The 19,196-nt window shown below is 43.7% G+C and overlaps 1 protein-coding gene across 4 annotated transcripts in view; it reads right to left on the bottom strand.

The window, feature by feature from the left end:
* The window catches only part of SPK1 (guanyl-nucleotide exchange factor), a 207,756-nt gene that overhangs the window by 80,856 nt on the left and 107,704 nt on the right, over window positions 1–19,196 (bottom strand). For all 4 annotated transcript variants that reach the window (XM_087377784.1, XM_087377788.1, XM_087377778.1 and 1 more), the window contains exon 18: window positions 15,725–15,869. In XM_087377784.1, coding sequence (XP_087233910.1) covers window positions 15,725–15,869 — 145 coding nt within the window. The remainder of the gene's footprint in view (window positions 1–15,724; window positions 15,870–19,196) is intronic.

The following is a 19,196-nucleotide window of genomic DNA, read 5'->3' as shown; positions in this document are numbered from 1 at the left end:
CTTGTCTCCTTTTCAGAAAAATGGCAGACTCTCCATATGAAAAGACTTTTCAAAAAGAAAGATCAGTCCAAAGCAAAAAGCAAAATCAAGTTATGGGTCAGGATGACCCTTTTTGTGTCCCTGCAGAGGCTCAACTAGTATATGAGGTGATGCCAGAGTATGATCCCAGAGTATGGGAGCAATGCCAAGGCACAGACTCCCATGGAGCCAAACATCTACGACAAACAGCCGGAACAATATTATTGCGTGCCACAAGTTGCCCAGATGGAAGAACTCCCAATAAAACTTGCCACAAAAAGACCTGGTGTTGGAGTGGAATTTTTAAAATCCAAATTTGTCTTAATTTCTTCCTCCACCACTTGGTAGTGCGATTCATCTGCCAGAGCTGATTCGCCTTGTGAGAAACCCATGGTGGAGGCAAAAGTACCTTGTATAAAGAAGAAACAGTAAAAATGTGACAGCCGGAAAGGGCAAGAAGATGACCCTGGAGAAGAAAGAGTCCAGTCTTGGAGACGATCCTCAAGCTGGTCACACACACTTTTTTTTTTTTGGTGGAATCTTTGAGTCATTATATTACAAAAAAAGCTATCCCAGAAAGGGAGAGCTATAATACATCAAGAGAAGATCTCACTGTAGAACAAATATACATCATGATCAAAGACACAGGATTGCAAGCAATCAAAAAGCGATTGCTACAAAGAGCGTCTGAAGAAAGAGAAAGTGGAAAAAACAGGATCACCAAAGACCAAAAACTTAAAATTTTGGTCATTTCGCTAATTATGAAATTTTTTATGCTGGAGAGCACTCTTTCTCTGGGGTAGCTTTTTTGGTTAAGCATGATCTTCACCCTATTGTAGCCTTCAATGATCACCATGGTCGATGGATGATCATGCAATGCCTTGTTCAAGGCGACATCTTTGAATTTGCATCAGTATATGCTCCTCAATCTTTCAGGATTCAAGCTTTGATCTGGGATGCCATGCATAAATATCCATGGCGGCATTATGCTTTTATCTATGGTGATTTCAATAATGCCCCACAACCGGGAGATAATACCTCAGGCCACTCTCACATGTTGGCTTCTGAAAAGCAAGCATGGTCTGATTTTTTGCTTCAGTTGTCTCTGTTGATCTCTGGAAGGAATTGCAGCCTATGCTTCCAGGCTATACCTTTCAGCATAATTCTCAATCTTCATATCACGCACGCTTGGACAGATGGTATCAGGTTGATCCGCAGCATTCTAATGCCTTCACTTGTCAGCTTTGGATAGACCATGCTTTCACATACTCTGATCATGCTCCTCTTTGGCTGAGGCTCTCTTTGCATGGCTTTCCAGATGATAGATTGGCTTGCAGACGCCTTTTGCTGATAAATAATGGTTACCTTGACCATGCTGATTTTAAAGCCATGGTTTCTGATGCCATTTAGCCTCTTTCTCATCAGATGCACATTGATCTGGATTATGCATGGCAGGCTTTCGTTGCAAGAATGCAAGCTGTTATTCAAGATTATGGTAAATCTTACATCCAGGCCACATGAGAGACAGTAAAGCATTCCAAATACACTTGCCAGAGTTTGACCAATCTCGGTCATCTTCGGCCTTTGTCCTCAGAAGAAAGCATGCTATTATGTCATGCTAAATTCTGTCTCCAATCGAATGATCGAAGAAAGCTTGCTAAATGGGAGACCCGATCTCAGCAAAGGGATTTTTTGGATAAAGGTTGCTCTTCCAAGCAATTCTTAAAGTTTGCATTTCAAAAGACAAGCTGCCAATATTTGTCGGATCCGGATGCCTCATGGGGTTCTTGGTCGTCATCCCATTGCTTTTTGTGTGCAGCATTTTTCATCTCATTTTGGGCATATGGACATACTTTCTCCTCAGGTTGTGTCTGCCCGTCAGCTTCTTTTGCAACACGTCCATTCCATCCTCTCTGATGCTCAAGCTTTGGAATTGGAAATTCCTTTCACTAAAAGAGAATTGTCAGATGCTGTTAAATCCTGTGGTAGATGGAAATCTCCAGGATGGGATGGTCTCACTGTCGAATTTTTTCTTGCCTTCTAGGATACTCTCACGCACACTCTGCTGCAAATGGTTAATTCAGCCTCGAAAAATCAGCAAATGCCTATGTCATGGAAAAAAGGACTTGTCAAGCTCCTTCCCAAAAAACAATTATGTGATTCACTCTCTAATTGGAGACTAATCACGCGCATCCCAGTCATTTACAAGATCATAGCCAAAATGGTTGTTGATCGTATTAAAGGTTATTTGCATGATGGGCTGCATCCTTTGCAATATGGCTTCATTCCTCGTAGGCATATCACTAATAATATTGCCAATGCTTATATTGGGATTGAATATGCCAAATACATGCAATGAGATGTTCTGCTTTTACAGATGGATATTGCAAAAGCCTTTGATACAGTTCAATGGGAATTCATCTCGCAAACAATGCAATCTTTGGGGTTTGGAACAAAAATGCAGCCGATTATTAACTGGCTTTACAGGGACAGCAATGCAGCTTGCATTCTTTCTGGAGATCTCTCTGATGAGTGGACTCTTTGTTGTTCGGTCCGTCAGGGATGTCCCCTTAGCGCTTTATTGTATGCCATTGCTACTTATCCTATGCTGCAATATATTCATCATCTCGTGGCTACATGCTCCCTTCATGGTTTGGAATTTGATGCAAATCGCAGCATGGTTGCTCAAGCCTATGCTAATGATTCCTTCTTTACCCTGAAGAATACGCAGAATGATCTTTCTTCTTTGGTGCAAGTTTTATCTGTTTATGGTTTGGCAACTGGTCTTCATGTAAATTTTCAAAAGTCCAAGCTGCTCCCATTGCATTCTAAAGACTGGCATAGTCTTTTGTGGCCCAGAGGAATCATTCCACCCACTCAGATTGTTCCTCACCTTTGTTACCCTTTGGGATGGGGTCTCACTCGTCGTCAACAAACTGATTGGGTGATGGTCAAGCTTCGAAAAAAGCTAGAATATTGAAAAATTGGCAACCTAGCCTTCGCATGTTGGGCTTCGAATAGTCTAGACCATCCTTGTGGCATATATTCAATTTTATTTGCCTTTGATACTATTCACCAAGGCAGATCTTGCTTCTTTCATGTCTGCCATTATGGAAATCTTCTAGCAATCCAAACATGGCCAGAAAAGTATCAGACTACTTTCAGTGCACCAACTTTGTTCTCCTAAGATGCATGGTGGTTTGAACATCATGAATATCCAGGTGCACATGCTTGCTCATAGGGAAAAAATGTTGCTGCAATTTCTGCAAGGTGATCATCCTTCAGCTCTTATGAATAAATCTCTAGTCACACATATCAGTAGTTCTACCTTTGGTCATTGGCAGATCAATTATTGGGATTTTTTAATTGGTCGCATGGATGGCACTTTGCCTGGCTGCCCTTTAGTCTCCAGATTCCTTCTTGATTGGAAGCATGTCCTTTCTCATCTGGAATGGCATGGTCGACAGTCTTTGCCGGGTAATTCCTTGCAAGTTGAAAGCATTCACTGATCCACAGTTTTTCAGTCTCCACTCGCTTTACAGGAACCTCACCGTTCCTACTTTGTTTCTTTTAAGGGCATCACTTCTGTTGCTGATGTTATTTAGAATGATGGCTCTGTGTTACCTTTTTCTATGGCAGCTACACGGTATGGCTTGGGCTCTCATTATCGTGCTTTATGGCAACAAGTTGCTAGTATACTTTTGCCTTTTGTTACGATTCCTCCTTTGGAACTTCACGACAGGTTGGAGGATTGGACTTTGACTTCACCAGGATCCTCTTCTCGCCCTTTGAGGCTATCTACAGTGCCTACATTGTATAGAATCCTTTTGCCTCAACCCTGGGTTTGAGAGAAAGGCAATTCTATTTGGCAAATGCATCGCCCAGCCTGGAGAAAGAGATTACAGCAGCTTTGGGCCTACAAAACTACTCTTCAGTAAAAGGTTTTCTTTTGGCAAGTGCTTCTGGGCATTTTTCCATCTGGACAAATGTTGGCTCGTAGACATATTGCTCCTGGTCGTTGCCATAGATGCTTGAATTCTCAGGAGACCGTGCCTCATTTATTCTGGTTTTGTCCATGTTCTCGTGAGTTCATTGATCTTCTTCGACAGCGCCTGCAAGTAAGATTCCTGACTGTTCCTTTCGGGAAGTCATTCTGGCTCTTTGGTTTTCATCCACCCAGACCGGAGTTTCATCTTTTCTTTGTTTGGGGTCGCTATTGGGCACTCTGGACTTTATGGACAGACAAGAACTGTTAAGTCTTTGGTGAACCCAAATTTTTCATGTTTGGCTTTTCTAGGCGTTCTCTGCAGCAATCCTTCTTTGATTGCTTGCAAACGCATTGCATAGATCATGATGTATATCTAGCATACACTGAGACTTTCAGTTCATGTACTTATGGCTGCCTCGTTTTTCAGGTCGCTACTCTTGTAATATAATCAATCAAAAGTTCACCCCAAAAAAACCCAAAGAGAGAGAGAGAGAGAGAGAGAGAGAGAGAGAGTGTGTGTGTGTGTGTGTGTGTGTGTCAGTGACACACACACACACACAGACATGGGGAGTGCATTTTATAAACTCAAATGGGATTTATTTGCAGGGGCCTGTTTTGAATGCAAAAAGTTTGGACACATGGCTTCACAGTGCCCACTGAACCCACATAAAATGCCTCATGTCACCTTGCCGGTACACATGCCTACTAAAGATGCTCCTACTCCAGTTGCCAACAAAAATAAAAACAGCAGACAGCATCCTGGAAGTCAGGAAAAAGGCAAAGATTCAGTAGTTAACAATATGAATCTTACTTCACATTCACCTCCTGCTACTCAGTCCATGCCCAAAGGAACGCAACTCTCAACTGATGGCTGGCAGAGCCCAAGAAAAAATATTTCTGCTCGAAGAATTCCACCCCCCCGCACTTGGAATGGTGCATCTTCTAGCGGAAACACTCCAGAGATCAATACAGGAATTGGGATTACATGGGCTGCAGTAACAGCCAGCAGAACACTCTTCCCTGAAGAAGAGGTTGCTGCCTTGCTGTCCACTTCTCAGGTCACTACTTCTTCTCAGGGGCGAGGCCTCGACCCTGAGATAGAGATGCAAGGCTGACCTCATACTTTTGCTGCTGTACATAGTTGTTACATTCCTATAAATATCTGTATATATGACTGCTCAAATCACATGTTTTACACTCAATGTACAGGGTATATGTGACAGTAGGAAATGGAAATCTGTGTGGCTGTACATCAACAGATTTCAGCCTGACATAGTGGCATTACAAGAGCACAACCAACATATTTATGCAGGCAAGACAGGACACTTCTGTGGGTATGACATTTTCTATGCTGGGGAGCACTCTTTCTCAGGGGTTGTCCTTCAGATCAAGCATGAGCTTCAACCAGTCATTGCGTTAAATGACAACAAAGGTAGATGGCTTATTCTCCAATGCATTATTAGAGGAGAGGTGTTTGAATTTGCTTCAGTTTATGCACCTCAGTCATCTCGAGACAGAACTGTAATTTGGGATGCTATGCAACAATACCCGTGGAGATATCATGCCTACATATGTGGGGATTTCAATAATGCTCCACAACAGGGAGACAACACTTCCAGCCACGATCATATGTTATCTCCTGAAAGGCATGCATGGTCTCAACTACTTTTGCATTTAAATCTGGTTGACCTTTGGAAGGAATTGCAGCCCTTGTCACCGGGCTACACTTTTCAACATAATGCTCTTTCCGCTTATCAGGCAAGACTGGATCGCTGGTATAGTGTCGCTCCCCAACAAAATGGGGATCTCGCATGCAAAATATGGATTGATTATGCCTTTGTGCATTCAGACCATGCACCACTATGGCTGCGTTTATCTTTTCATAAGACGCCAGAAGATAGATTGCCACAAAGGCGACATCTAATCATCAACAATAGTTATTTGCAACATGTTGAATTCAAGGCAATGGTTACTGAAGCAGCTCATTGTCTTTCCTCTAGTAGCTATCTTCATGCTGATGATGCCTGGGCTTCTTTTATTTCTAAAATGCAAATGGTGATCAGAGTTTATGGCAAGTCTTACATGAGGACTCTGAGGGAAACCATTACTCAGGCCAAGTCTACTTGTCAAGACCTCACTGAACTCAGTCATCATCGTTCGTTGTCTATGCATGAGCAAACCACACTATGTCAGCCTAGACATTGTCTTAAATTAAATGATCACAGGAAACTGGCAAAATGGGAGACTAGAGCAAGACAAAGAGCCTTCACAGATAAAGGTTGCTCTTCCAAATAATTTTTCAAAAGTTTGCATCAGAGGAGAATCAAAACAGAAATTTGCCGAGTGCTTATGCCCGATTGATCATGGACTACATCACGGTCACAGCTTGCCTCTGTTTGTGTGCATCATTTCTCCCAGCAATTTGGCTCTGCAGCTCCGCCCTCGCAACAGGTTTTGCTTGCTCGGAATTTACTGTTGCAAAATGTTTCTCCAATAATTTCCTCTACTCAAGCCTTGGAATTGGAGGAACCCTTTACTGAGAGCGAACTGTCAGATGCAATCAAATCATGTGGCAGATGGAAATCCCCCGGATGGGACGGTTTAATAGTCGAGTTTTTTCTAGCATACTGGTCTATTTTGAAGCATCCATTACTATATATGGTGAATGCTGCATGGCAACATCAGAAAATGCCAGACACATGGAAGAGAGGTCTTGTTAAGCTCCTTCCTAAAAAACAAATTTGTGAGTCTTTGGCAGACTGGAGACCTATCACTCTTATGCCGGTAATTTACAAAGTCACTACCAAAATGATTGTTGCTCGGCTAAAGGGGGTTTTACATGATGGGTTGCATCCTGCACAATATGGCTTTGTCTCGCGTAGGCATATCACTGATAACATTGCCAATGCCTACATTGGAATTGAATATGCCAAATACACACAGCAGGATGTTTTGTTATTGCAAGTTGATATTGCCAAAGCTTTTGATACAGTTCAGTGGGATTTCATCTCATCGACTATGCAGGCTTTGGGTTTTGGCACAAAAATGCAGCAACTCATTAATTGGCTATATCAAGATAGTGAAGCTGCCTGTATACTTTCAGGAGATATTTCTCCATCCTGGACTCTTGCTTGCTCTGTCAGACAAGGTTGTCCACTAAGTGCTTTACTTTTTGCCATAGCCACTCATCCACTGCTTCAATATCTGGATCACCTCTTAGACACTGACCAGCTGCACGGTTTGGAGATTCTTGGCAGTCGCAGCATGATTGCTCAAGCATATGCTGATGATTCTTTCTTTACTCCAAAAAATACTCGGGCTGATCTGTCCATGATTATGCATGCTCTTTCTACATATGGATTGGCTGCTGGCCTTCAGGTCAATTTTCAAAAATCAAAATTGCTGCCTTTACATGCACAGGACTGGCACAATCTTTTGTGGCCTGGGGAAATTGTCCCTGCTTCTCAATTTATTCGACACCTTGGTTATCCTCTAGGCTGGGGACTCACCCGTTCACAACAAACTGATTGGGTGTTAGTAAAGTTAAGGGCAAAACTTGAATATTGGAAGCTTGCAACTTGGCCATTACATGTTCGTCTGCGAATTACACAATCCATTTTGATAGCATACATACAATTTTATCTGCCTCTCACTATGTTCACTAAGGCAGATTTGGTTTCATTTATGTCAGCTATCATGGAAATTTTCTGGCGTTCAAAACATGGCAAGAAAAGTCTCAGATTACTCTCCATGCACCGTCTCTGTTCTCCAAAGATGCACGGGGGTCTGAACATTCTCAATATTCAAATGCATTTGCTTGCTCACAGGGGGAAAATGATGATGCAGTTTCTACAAGGAGATCAGCCTTGGTCTTTTATGATCCGCTCTCTCTTATTACATCTTCATACATCTGCTTTTGGGAATTGGCAGCCTACTCAGTGGGAATTTTTATTTGGCTCTATCCAAGGCAAGATCAGAGGATGCCCTTTTGTCTCTTCTCTGCTTCTTGATTGGAAACATATTCTATCCCACTTGGAATGGAAAGGAAGGGACTCACTCTCGGGCAACTCTTTGAGGGCAGAGAATCTCTTTTGGTCCAAAATATTCCATCCACCTTTGGCCATACAAGAACCCCGTCGTTCTTATTTTCTCTCCTTCAAAGGCATTTCATCTGTGGCGGATGTACTTCAGGATGATGGCACAATTCTATCTTTTTCTTTGGCTGCTCGCAAATATGGCTTGGGAGCTCATTATCGTCCTTTATGGCATAAAATTTCAGCAATGCTCCAACCGTACTTGCCGGTACCTCATTTAGAAATTCAGCATCGGCTTGAGGATTGGAGTTTATGCTCTCCTTCCTCATATGTCCGTCCTTTAAAGCTCTCACATATTACAGTGTCATCACTATATAAAGTGTTATTACCTCCACCTTGGATTTCCAACAGAGTAAATACTGTTTGGCATATGGATCGTCCAATGGAGTGGGGGAGGAAAAGGCTGCGTCTCCTTTGGCATTACAAAGTCCCTCTTCGACAACAGCTTTTCCTATGGCGAGTTCTCCTTGGCATTTTTCCATCTGGACAGTTACTCGCACGCAGACATATTGCTTCAGCTGTTTGTCACCGATGCTCGCACTCTACTGAATCAGTGCTCCATATCTTTTGGTCCTGTCCAAACACTTCTACTCTCATTGCTCTCATCAGACAGAGGCTTCGACAACGATTTCCTACTGTCACTTTTCGCAGATTTTTCTGGTTGTTTGGATTTCATCCTCAGAGACAGGGTTTTGATTTATTTTTTGTATGGGTGAGATATTGGACCCTATGGACTTTATGGCTGGATAGAAATCACAGAGTCTTTGGTGATCCACTATTTTCATCCTTTCTTTTTTTCAAACGATCTCTGCAACAATCATTCTACGATTGTTTTCAGACTCGTTTGATAGATCAGGATGTGTATACAGCTTATACTGAGATCTTTTGTTGAGTAGTAGCTACTTCGTTTTGAAGCAGCTATGAATGTAATTATTTCATCGAAATAAAAGATTTCTTCTCACAAAAAAAAGTGTGTGTCAGTGTGTGTGTGTGTGTGTCTGATTGGCATATGGCAAAATCACTTGCTTGGTGGCGAAAGAATCTCCGCAATTTATGGAGAAGCAAATTGCCTTTCAAGCAAAAGCTTTTCCTATGGCGTTGTCTTACAGGAACCTTATCCGTGGGGGTCACTCTGGCTCAACGAAGGATTGCATCTGCTTCTTGTCTTCGATGCATGGCCCCTTCTGAAACGGTGCCTCATTTGTTTTGGATGTGTTCCAGCACTAAGACCTTCCTATGCAAAATTTCCATGTCGCTTCGCCTTCGTTTCCCTAACTCTCCTTTTGGGAAACATTTTTGGCTTTTTGGCAGACTTCCTGCAACCCTGGTCCATTACTCTTTATTTTTGAACTAGGTCAGATATTGGGCTTTTTGGACCATATGGCAAGATCACAACATGCGATATTTTGGGAATCCGTTCTTGCAATCTTATGAATATTTCAGACTCTCCCTACGGCAATCTATCTATGATGCTTGCCATCAAGGAGATCTTCCTCAGTCATGCCTGGAAATAGTTTTTCTTTCCTTTTGATTTCCTGTTGAGGCTCTCTGCTTTTTTGAGACCCTCATGTAAATTTTGCTGATAATATAATCATGGATTTACCAAAAAAAAGTGTGTGTGTGTCTGGCTGCAGCGCATCCAAGCATATCTGAATTCTCCTCTTCAGCATCCTTATGAGTTTTTCAGAGCCTCATTAAGGCAGTCTTGTATTCAACTTTTCTTTTACTGTTTCTGATGGATAGGGCTGTAGCTCTATTTTGAGCACGGCCTGGATGTAAATGAATGTTTTATAATATAAGTATCTTGGTTTTACAAAAAAAAAAAAAAAAGTGTGTGTGTCAGTAAGGGAGAACAACGTGAGAGATAGAGAGTGTGTGTGAGAGAGAGAGGGCGAGATTGAGACAGAGGCCTTAGCCCCTACATGACGTACGGTACAGCCAACACCCTTCTACCCGCCACTTGCTCGCCGTACAAACCTGCCAACGTTTAGCCTCGACCCCCTTCCTACCCGTACAGTTTCTATACAGTCAGTACAGAACCGTAGGGCTGTACGAACTACTTTTGTTGATGCTACTGGGACCTGCACGTTGTGGGAGGCCCATATCCTGCTTGCTCTTGCTATCGAATTCTCTCTCTCCGCTCTGCCCCCCCTCCTCTCCGCTCTGCCCCCCCTTGCTCTCCTTTCCGCTCTGCCCCCCCTTGCTCTCCTCTCCGCTCTGCCCCCCCTCCTCTCCGCTCTGCCCCCCCTCTCGCAGCCTCTCCGTCCCCCCTCCTGTAGCCTCTCCGTCCCGCTCCCCCTCCCGTAGCCTCTCCGTCCCGCTCCCCCCCTCCCGTAGCCTCTCCGCTCTGCCCCCCCCCCCTCCCGTAGCCTCTCCGCTCTGCCCCCCCCCCTCCCATAGCCTCTCCGCTCTGCTCCCCCTCTCGCAGCCTCTCCGTCCGGCCTCCCGTAGCCTCTCTGCTCTCCCCCCCCCAGCCTCTCTGCTCTGCCCCCCCCTCCCGTAGCCTCTCCGCCCTGCTCCCCCTCTCGCAACCTCTCCGTCCCCCCTCCCGTAGCCTCTCCGCTCTGCCCCCCCCCTCTCGTAGCCTCTCCGCTCTACCCCCCCTCCCGTAGCCTCTCCGCCCTGCTCCCCCTCTCGCAGCCTCTCCGTCCCCCCTCCCGTAGCCTCTCTGCTCTGCCCCCCCCTCCCGTAGCCTCTCCACCTCCCCCGCCGCCTGCCTCCAGCTCTCCCCCGCTACCTCCTCCCTCCTGACCTGCTCTCGCTTGCACTTGGCCTGCTGCCCCGTGGTCTGAGGGCCCTTGTCAGCTGCAAGCCTTGGCTTGCCACTGGCCTTGCGCAGGCCTGCGCACCTCTACAGCAATGCTGAACAAGATCTGCCTCTGCAGGAAATCGTGCACCTAAACAAGTCCTACAATGGCCCACAAACCCAAACAGTCTCCGAAGCCACTTGTGGGAGACATCACAAAGCACATCTCCAGGAGTGGATTAGCAATTGACAGCCAACCAGTCCTGAAAACAACGGGTGCAATGGGCACCAATGCAGTTCTTTCTCCCGCAGCCATCATCTCTACTCCGACCACTGCCTCCCCCACCAAATATTGACCAAACATGATTTACATGAGCTGACACCCATGCAGAAGGCTGCAAAACCTTATAACGAAAGGCAAAGTGTAACATCTGCCAGAGGCAACGAGCAACAAGCAGGGTCATTTGAGTGGAGAACCCAATCTTTGAGACGATCAGTAACCTCAAGTCGACGTAAAGGCTGGAAATCATAAAGCATTTGCTGCAATAAATGGCATAACGGCGTGTAATGCTGTCCCAGACCATATTTCCTGGCTGCTGATGGAAAGGATAAAACCATGCTTGCATCATTAAGCACATGATCCACAACATAGATGACTTTGGACCAACGAAAATATGATCTCCGGGGTTCTTGCAACGCTAAAGGCTGCATAACACTTTAGACCAATTAGAACATTCATCCTGGAAGGAGTTGCCATCAATAAAATCCATGCCATTCCATTTAAGATGAGATATTATATGTTTCCAGTCCGAAAATAAGCCAGAGACAAGGGACAAGATGCCCTCAGAGTAAGTTCCAATGAGTAAGCTGTCAATGACCAAAAGCTGGAAAAGATAAATGGGAAAGCATATGCCGCATCATAAGAATCCAAGGCAGATAACCCTTATGAGCTAATAGATACAAATGAATATTCACATTATTCAATCCCCCATGCATCAAGGAGGAACGGAAGAAGTGATAAACATCCACTAAAGACTGCTCATACAATCGAATATCACAAGCACAATGTAAGCACCAGAGAGCCCGATAGTGGCATCAGGTAAAGAACTGAGCATAGTCAAGTGTAGAGGAACATCTGCCAAACAACCAGAACTGCCTGCCAAAAGAAATCCCAGGAAAACAAGCATGAAGAGCAGTCCTCATCCTGAGAGGAAAATCCAGAGCGGTAGGACAAGTCCAAAGTAAGTGCAGCACAGTCTCCCTCGGATGTAAACAGGTAGAGTATGCTGAAGATGCTACAGGCCTGGCAGCCATTAAAAATCCCACTGGTAATGGCCCTACCAAACAGCACCACAAGAAAACCCGCTGCTTGAGAGAAAGCTTACTACCCCAGATGCATCTAAGACAAACCTTCCACCAAGTGAGAGACTTGTTGACATGCCAAAGGTGATTCCCATGCTCTTGGATCCATGGCTGTGGAGGTAAAAGATGATAGGCTTTTTTGGAAGAAAGATTAGCAAAAGAAAAAGGGAGTAACCCAGAAGTTCAGGATCAAACATCCAATCCAATAGAGGAATAGTAGTAAAGCAAGGTACAAGCTGAAAGGTTGCAGCATAGAAGAGAGAATGCGCCAAGTAGACCTGTGATGCAAACCAAATAATACTGTCTCATAGCCTGTGGAAAACAAAGAGTGAAACCCCAATCACCTACAAACAGCTTACCTCAACAAACTTGAGAAGATGGACCACACGGGGCGATGGAAGCTAGGCAAAGCACGGGACGGCACAGGGAAGGGATGAAGTGAATCGAATCATGGGGTATAACAGCTGCTGATATACCAGAATATACAGGGAAGGGATGAAGTGAATCGAATCATGGGGTATAACTCTGGAGTTCCCATCAGGTATTTACAGTGGGACCCCGGAGAGTGGGAGTGGATTGACGCGGGGCATCGAGAGAAGACCATCCCCTTCTTTCGTTACACGGTCAGTAATGCCAGGAGATTTCAGCTCAGTAGTAGAGGTTGGAGACCCTCCAGAGTTCCTCATTGGGAGACTTTTGGTATTACTGCGGATCAGCAGAGGTACTTCTGGAGGAGGCTCTGGAAATCCCACAGGAATAGAAAGATCACTATCTTCTTTTGGCTTTCTATTCATGGAGGGATTGCAGTGAACCTTTGGAGGTCCAGATTCGGAGCCGACCCTACTTGCCCTCGTTGCCTTTCTGCTTCGGAGTCTATTCAGCATTGCTTATGGGATTGCAGACAGGCGAGATTGATTTGGATGGGGATAGCCAGGATCTTCAGTCACTTTGCCCATTCCCCACTCTTTATGACTTGGGGCTCGGTGGCTTGGCTTTCTCTTACAGGACCTCAGGTTTTCTATGAGGGACTTGACTCCTCCCGGGCCATTTCAGTTCGACATCATCGGGTTGAGCTCTGCTCGTTGGATGTGGTTACACACCGTCCTTTTACAGCTGTACATGCCTCTGTGGATACTTCTTGGGAGATTATAGCGAGCATAGCAGCCTGGCATATCTGGAGATCCAGATGCACAGAGGCTATGGAGGGTACTCAGGTTCATCCCTCGCACACATTGGCTAGTATCTGGACAGACATCGTACACACTCTGATGGCCGTATGGACGGGTATGCAAGGGGACTCCCGTGCAGCCTCAGCTAGGAGGGCTTCTTTCTTCAGGGAATGGAAGGATTCTCCTTTCTTCTCTGAATCTACTACAGGGTTGAGATGGCACTTTCAGCCTCAGCCTTGGTTTCTTTCCACCTCACTCTGAGGGGGTTTTTTATTATCCTCATGATTTCATGATGTATTCCGCTTTGAGCTTGCTCTCGCGGGTTTTTGTTCTTACTTAATAGAAGTCTTTTTCATGGAAAAAAAAAAAAAAAAAATCAAGGAGACAGTGACGCACTAAATGCTACAGAAACTGTGGCGAAACCCGGGGACAAAAGACAGTTCTTCAAACAGGAAATTAACTCAATGGACAACTTCGAGATGGAAAAATACCTTGGGAAAGACATATCAATATTTAAAAGGCATCTAAGCAGTAAAATCAGAACCAGTTCACATAATCTAGAGGTGGAGAAGGGCAGGTGGGCAAGACCCAGAATCCCCAGAGAAGATAAGATCTGCAAAATCTTCCCCACAAGGGAGGTAGAAAATGAGCAGCATGTCCTCCTAAAAGGTAGAGCTTACGCACACACTAGAGAAGGTTAGGGGGACAGCAGAACTAACTTGAATAATCTGCTGGACCAGCGAGCCAAAAAACTAGGGACCTACTTAAAAGAGTGCACTGTAGCAGATCCACGGAAAAGGAGATTATCCTGGATAGCAGTAAAGTGTATCTTAAAGGCACACCTTTCTATGTCAGTGAAGGCCGCACCCCAAAACAGCAGGAAGTGCGAAGAAAGCAATACACAGAAAGACTAATGAGACAAGGAAAGCTGCCCAAACACAAGATGGGGATCAAAATGTGAAATAGGGGCTCGCAACCCATGGGACACACAAATGCTTACAAGTCATGTTTTGGAATTGTAGGGGCTTCCCTTGGCATAAAGGGATAAGCATAAATGCCTTCCTTCACGATGCAGACATCATCCTTTTAGGAGAAACCTGGGAAAGTGAAACATGCAAGATCCCAGAGATACCGGGATATGTGGTGCACTCAATATACCAATGGCAAGTGGGGAAAAGAGGGCAAGGAGGTGTTGCATGCATGATACAGGAACACATGGCAGAAAAAGTCAGCCTTCATAAAGTGGACAAATACAAAAGATACCTGAAAATAGAACTTGGCAAATGCCCTGTCTCAAGGTGGGAAAGTATGTAGCTACAAAAACTACTTGTAGATCTTGATGTCGGTCAAACATCTCCTGCTACTATCTATTGTGATCAGTTAGAGTGGTTTGGCCTGCGCAGAATCCAGTATTTCATGCACGTACTAAGCACGTTGAGGTTCATTATCACTATGTCAAAGAGAGACTGTCAGCAAGGAATATTCATTTGTCTTACATTCTGATGCAAGACAATGTGACAGAAAACTTCCCCAAGGCCCTTTCACGACAAATTTTGAAGATTTTCAGTAAGCTTTGCACTTCATTCCATTTGTTACATGATTCCACCATCCCTATCCTTTCCAATAAACATATGCAACCATGGATTAGTTCCAAGTCTCTCTCAGACATTTCCAGAGTACTTCACCCATACCATGGAGGGGGTGGGTATTAGCCCCTCATACAGCCTTGTAGGCTAGTTTGTGTGCTGCTGTGCACTATTAGTTTAGCATAAAGTAAACCTTATAACTTGAAATCTGATCAATGGGTTGACCGGGCTAGGGGTTTAGGGTTAGCCCTCAAGGAGATGTACTACCACTCTCATTGTACATCTCTAGCACTCTATTGCTCCTGCAATAACTTACACATCTTGTTTCTTGGCTCTCCAGCTCAGTTTTTCCTGCTCCATTGCTTCCCATCAACGTAACAAAACTAGCTTGGACATTGAAAAGACCATCCATAGCAATTACGAGAAACACCATACCAAATCATCCCAACCCCACGTTAACTCAAGCAAGAGTAGCAACAAATCTATGATGTTAAAGCATAGCAATCACCTACTCATTTTCTTCTAATTCCTCCATTTACAACTTTGTGGAGTTTTTGTATGGGTTTAATCAAGATGTCAAGTGAAAAGCAGACCATACCTAAACCCAGTAAAATTATAAGCCCTGTATTTTCAAGTATGAATTGAGAAATTACAACTTATGCTACTCAGAAGTACCCACAGAAATCTCCTTTTTTTTTCCTTTTATTTTGGGGCGTGGGTGTGGGGATCCACAAACACACAGGTAGTAATCGAGTCGAAACCTTGCTTCGAGCTAGGCTTCCCCAAACTGTACAAAGTCCAGGATAAACCGGAGGTTGCCGACCACCAAAGTCATCAAACAAGTAGTCTATATATTGTACAAGAAATCGATTTCTCTCTGCTCCATCTGATGATTCTTGTTGCACTCTGTAACAGAGAAAGTCAACCCACCCAATAAAAACAGCTAGCTTGCACCAGAATAGACAACTTGAACTAAACAAGTAAAATTGCATTTTTTTAATTAACTCCACCAGCAATTAAACTCGGCAGAGGTCCACTAGAAAGATATCCAGTATCATAACTTTTGAAAGTACGCCACAATATGTTGGATCATTCATCCAGTTCCAAAACTATCTCATGCATCCATGTCCCAAAACACGTAAATAGCAAACAATTTCCGAGGTTACACCAACCACTCCCTGTGAAACCTCTGAATTTGCACCCAATCACCCAAAGGTGAAGAAGAAGAAGAAGAAGAAGAAGAAGAAGACAAAGACATGTTGAATGACACAAGAAATCTGCATCGTTGATGCAGAGTATTGGGAGTAAACCTGCTTTTGGCTACTGCCATTTCAGGAGGCGCTGGGTTTTGAAAATAATAATACCGGTCAAACCAGACCACGAAGACTAATCTGGCTCGTCTATGCAATACAAAAGGGACTGCTGAAAAAGGATAGTATCTGCTTTGATCCCCTAGTACAATGTGCATACAAACATCAGTATTTTTAACTCAACCTCACTGAGAACGCATAACTGGCATATATGCTACCCCATGGGTATTTGGTCACCCTCTGCTCCCATGTGAGGGGCAAATCACAATGCACCCTGGTCGCATTATGCACCCGTCTAGATTCAACCAAAGAAGGTCCTCTAGGCAGAGCTGAGAGTATGTCCTGAAGGTGGGCAAAGTCAATGATCCTCGTTAACTCTTGCTACAAGACACTTTCTCTCATGATATGAAAAGCATTTGGACGATCCAATCTTCTACTAATAAATACCTAGACCACGCATTTGACAACAGGGGTATACCATCAGCCATCCCATCTCACCACAGGAAAATCTGAGTGTTGTCAAATGCAGTATATCATCTACTAATACCCAGAGACCCAAATATTCTTAAACATGGGCATACAGACAATCAGATATCCCATCTTACGAGCATGGACAGACCAACAGTGGTAGTAAATGGCATTATTCTTGCCTCCTCGAACAAAGCCTTGACTGCAAACATGTATTCCTGTGGGAACCCCAGGATAACTAGACCATGAATCACCCGTGGCACTGATTCAAAGGCCTTCTAGACATGTAGAAAGTCAGCCATCAATCCCTAGTTTACATGCTAGCCTCCCCTCACAGACTTGGAGAGTAAAAATGAATTTTCACACCTAGATCCTAAATCTGCTTTTGTTCTCAGGCCTGGTGACTCTATGAACAAACTCACAAAAATACCGTTGCCCAAAACAACATGACCATGATACTTCCGAGCATAACTGTTCTAAAGCTGGAGGAGTCCATGAGATTATCTACCTTTGTATGCTGTTCATGGTGACGAATCCATGTGATTCAATTAAAAGGTCAGCAGTCCCTTGACCGAATGCATTACATACTATGCCTGCAAATTCTCATGACTTCTTGTCCTCCCACTCTTTAGATACGTTTATACCTTTGCTTCAACCATTTCTCTATGACAAAGAGACAAGTATCTAGGAGAGAATGAGAGCAAGAAAGGGCTTGAACGAAGAGAGAGCAGCAAAATGTTGGGGGCTTTGTCTGAGTGACAAGGCTTGACCAACCCACTAACTGCGGTCACAGAAAAAAACCTCTAATGAGGGAAAAGTACCCCTAACCCACTTATTAGTCAAACATTGGTCACTACCACGAATTATGGTGATAATTCCAACACCGCCTTGCAGTGCCAATGTGATGATGTACAAAGAAATGATCAATCACCAAAAGGAGATAAGTTGAGGACACTGCGAAATGCCTCAAACTTCTCGCGTGGAAGTGCTTTGGTGAATACGTCTGCAACATTGTCATGTGTGGGCACATAGATCATACTGATCTCCCCTACATGCAACTTCTCTCTGACATAATGATAGTGAACCTCAATGGCTACATACGAGCATGAAACACAAGATTCTTGGCCACTGCTATAGCACTCTGACTATCAGTGAGAATTGGAGAAGGAACCTCCAATGATCAGCAAACTTAAATCTTCACGACAGTAGTATTATTTGGTCCATGCATCCCTTCCGACTAATTATGTGCTTAATCTTGATGTAAGTTAAGCTTTTTCTCAATTTTAGAAGAGAGTATCCAAATGTGCAAATATAGCAATGCTCTTTTGAGTACTTAAAACCTTTTTTGTACAAAATTGAAGGATAGCTACACATGTTACTACTTTCAAATATTCAAATGTAAAGTTTAAAGGAAGTTGTTGCCCAAATGTGACATACTCATGCCCTGTTTCATGAGCAAACGTGTGAGCATGATGGGGCAAGTGCGGTTGTGAAGAGAACTTAAACACGAGAAATTGAAGATGGATGGGATAAAATAGCGTCGTGTTGATGATCCTGTGGCCTTCTTGAGAGCTAACTTGTCCCATGGTGCTAAATTTAACTATTATACATCAAAAGAGAGAGACATGGCAAGAGTGTTTGGGAGATCAACTTTGGAGAGGTCTATCAATCCAATAATTGGAGCTATAAACCCATTTAGTAGACTCTTCCCTTAACCAATATTCAAGGGTATTCAAAAGAGGATGGCAGGGCACTAAGAACAAGAAACATGTCATGCTATTGCAATGATTGCATGCAAGGCCAGTGGAATAGATGCATGAGCAAATCACATCTTAAACCATGAACCTATCACACAATCATACCCATTCTATATGCTAGTGGACAGGAAGAAAAAGGATCAGAGATTGCTGTATAACAAGACTTGTTTGACACCCTTAATGACTCTCTTTGCATGGATGACAATTTTGCTATGAAGCAAAGCTAGGAGATAAAGAAGGTGTTGACTTCTTTGCACCAAGTAAAAAGGCATAATATTAAGGCAACTATAGATAGATGGGGTTGTTTAGGGGTTCATTCAAATGCCCGAATCTAATACCAAGACTACAATAGAGTGCCAATTTCCTTACACAAATCATATCATTTCAGTTGTACGAACCTTCTCTCATCAGAAGCCTATTCATCTACCAATACGGTTACAAACTCAACACTGATTACATCTCATGAGCAGAACAGTAAATAGATCTCACACCGTAAGCATTACTGCAAAAACGACAGTAGATAACATCAGGAACAATACAAACTTTCATTACGGGTCTCAAATACAACAGTTGAATTAGTCATACATACAAAGATTCCATACATTCAACAGCTCCTACAATGCATCCATATCCTTCCAAATACAAATTGGAGGATTGAAAAGGTACACCCTACAGTTGCTGCCGCTTCATATCTTAAA

The sequence above is a fragment of the Dipteris shenzhenensis genome, chromosome 1, assembly GCF_047967505.1.
Source record: "Dipteris shenzhenensis isolate YYH24624 ecotype China chromosome 1, Dip_SZ_1.0, whole genome shotgun sequence".
In the NCBI taxonomy this organism is placed as follows: Eukaryota; Viridiplantae; Streptophyta; class Polypodiopsida; order Gleicheniales; family Dipteridaceae; genus Dipteris; species Dipteris shenzhenensis.
This window is presented reverse-complemented; position numbering and strand designations above follow the sequence as displayed.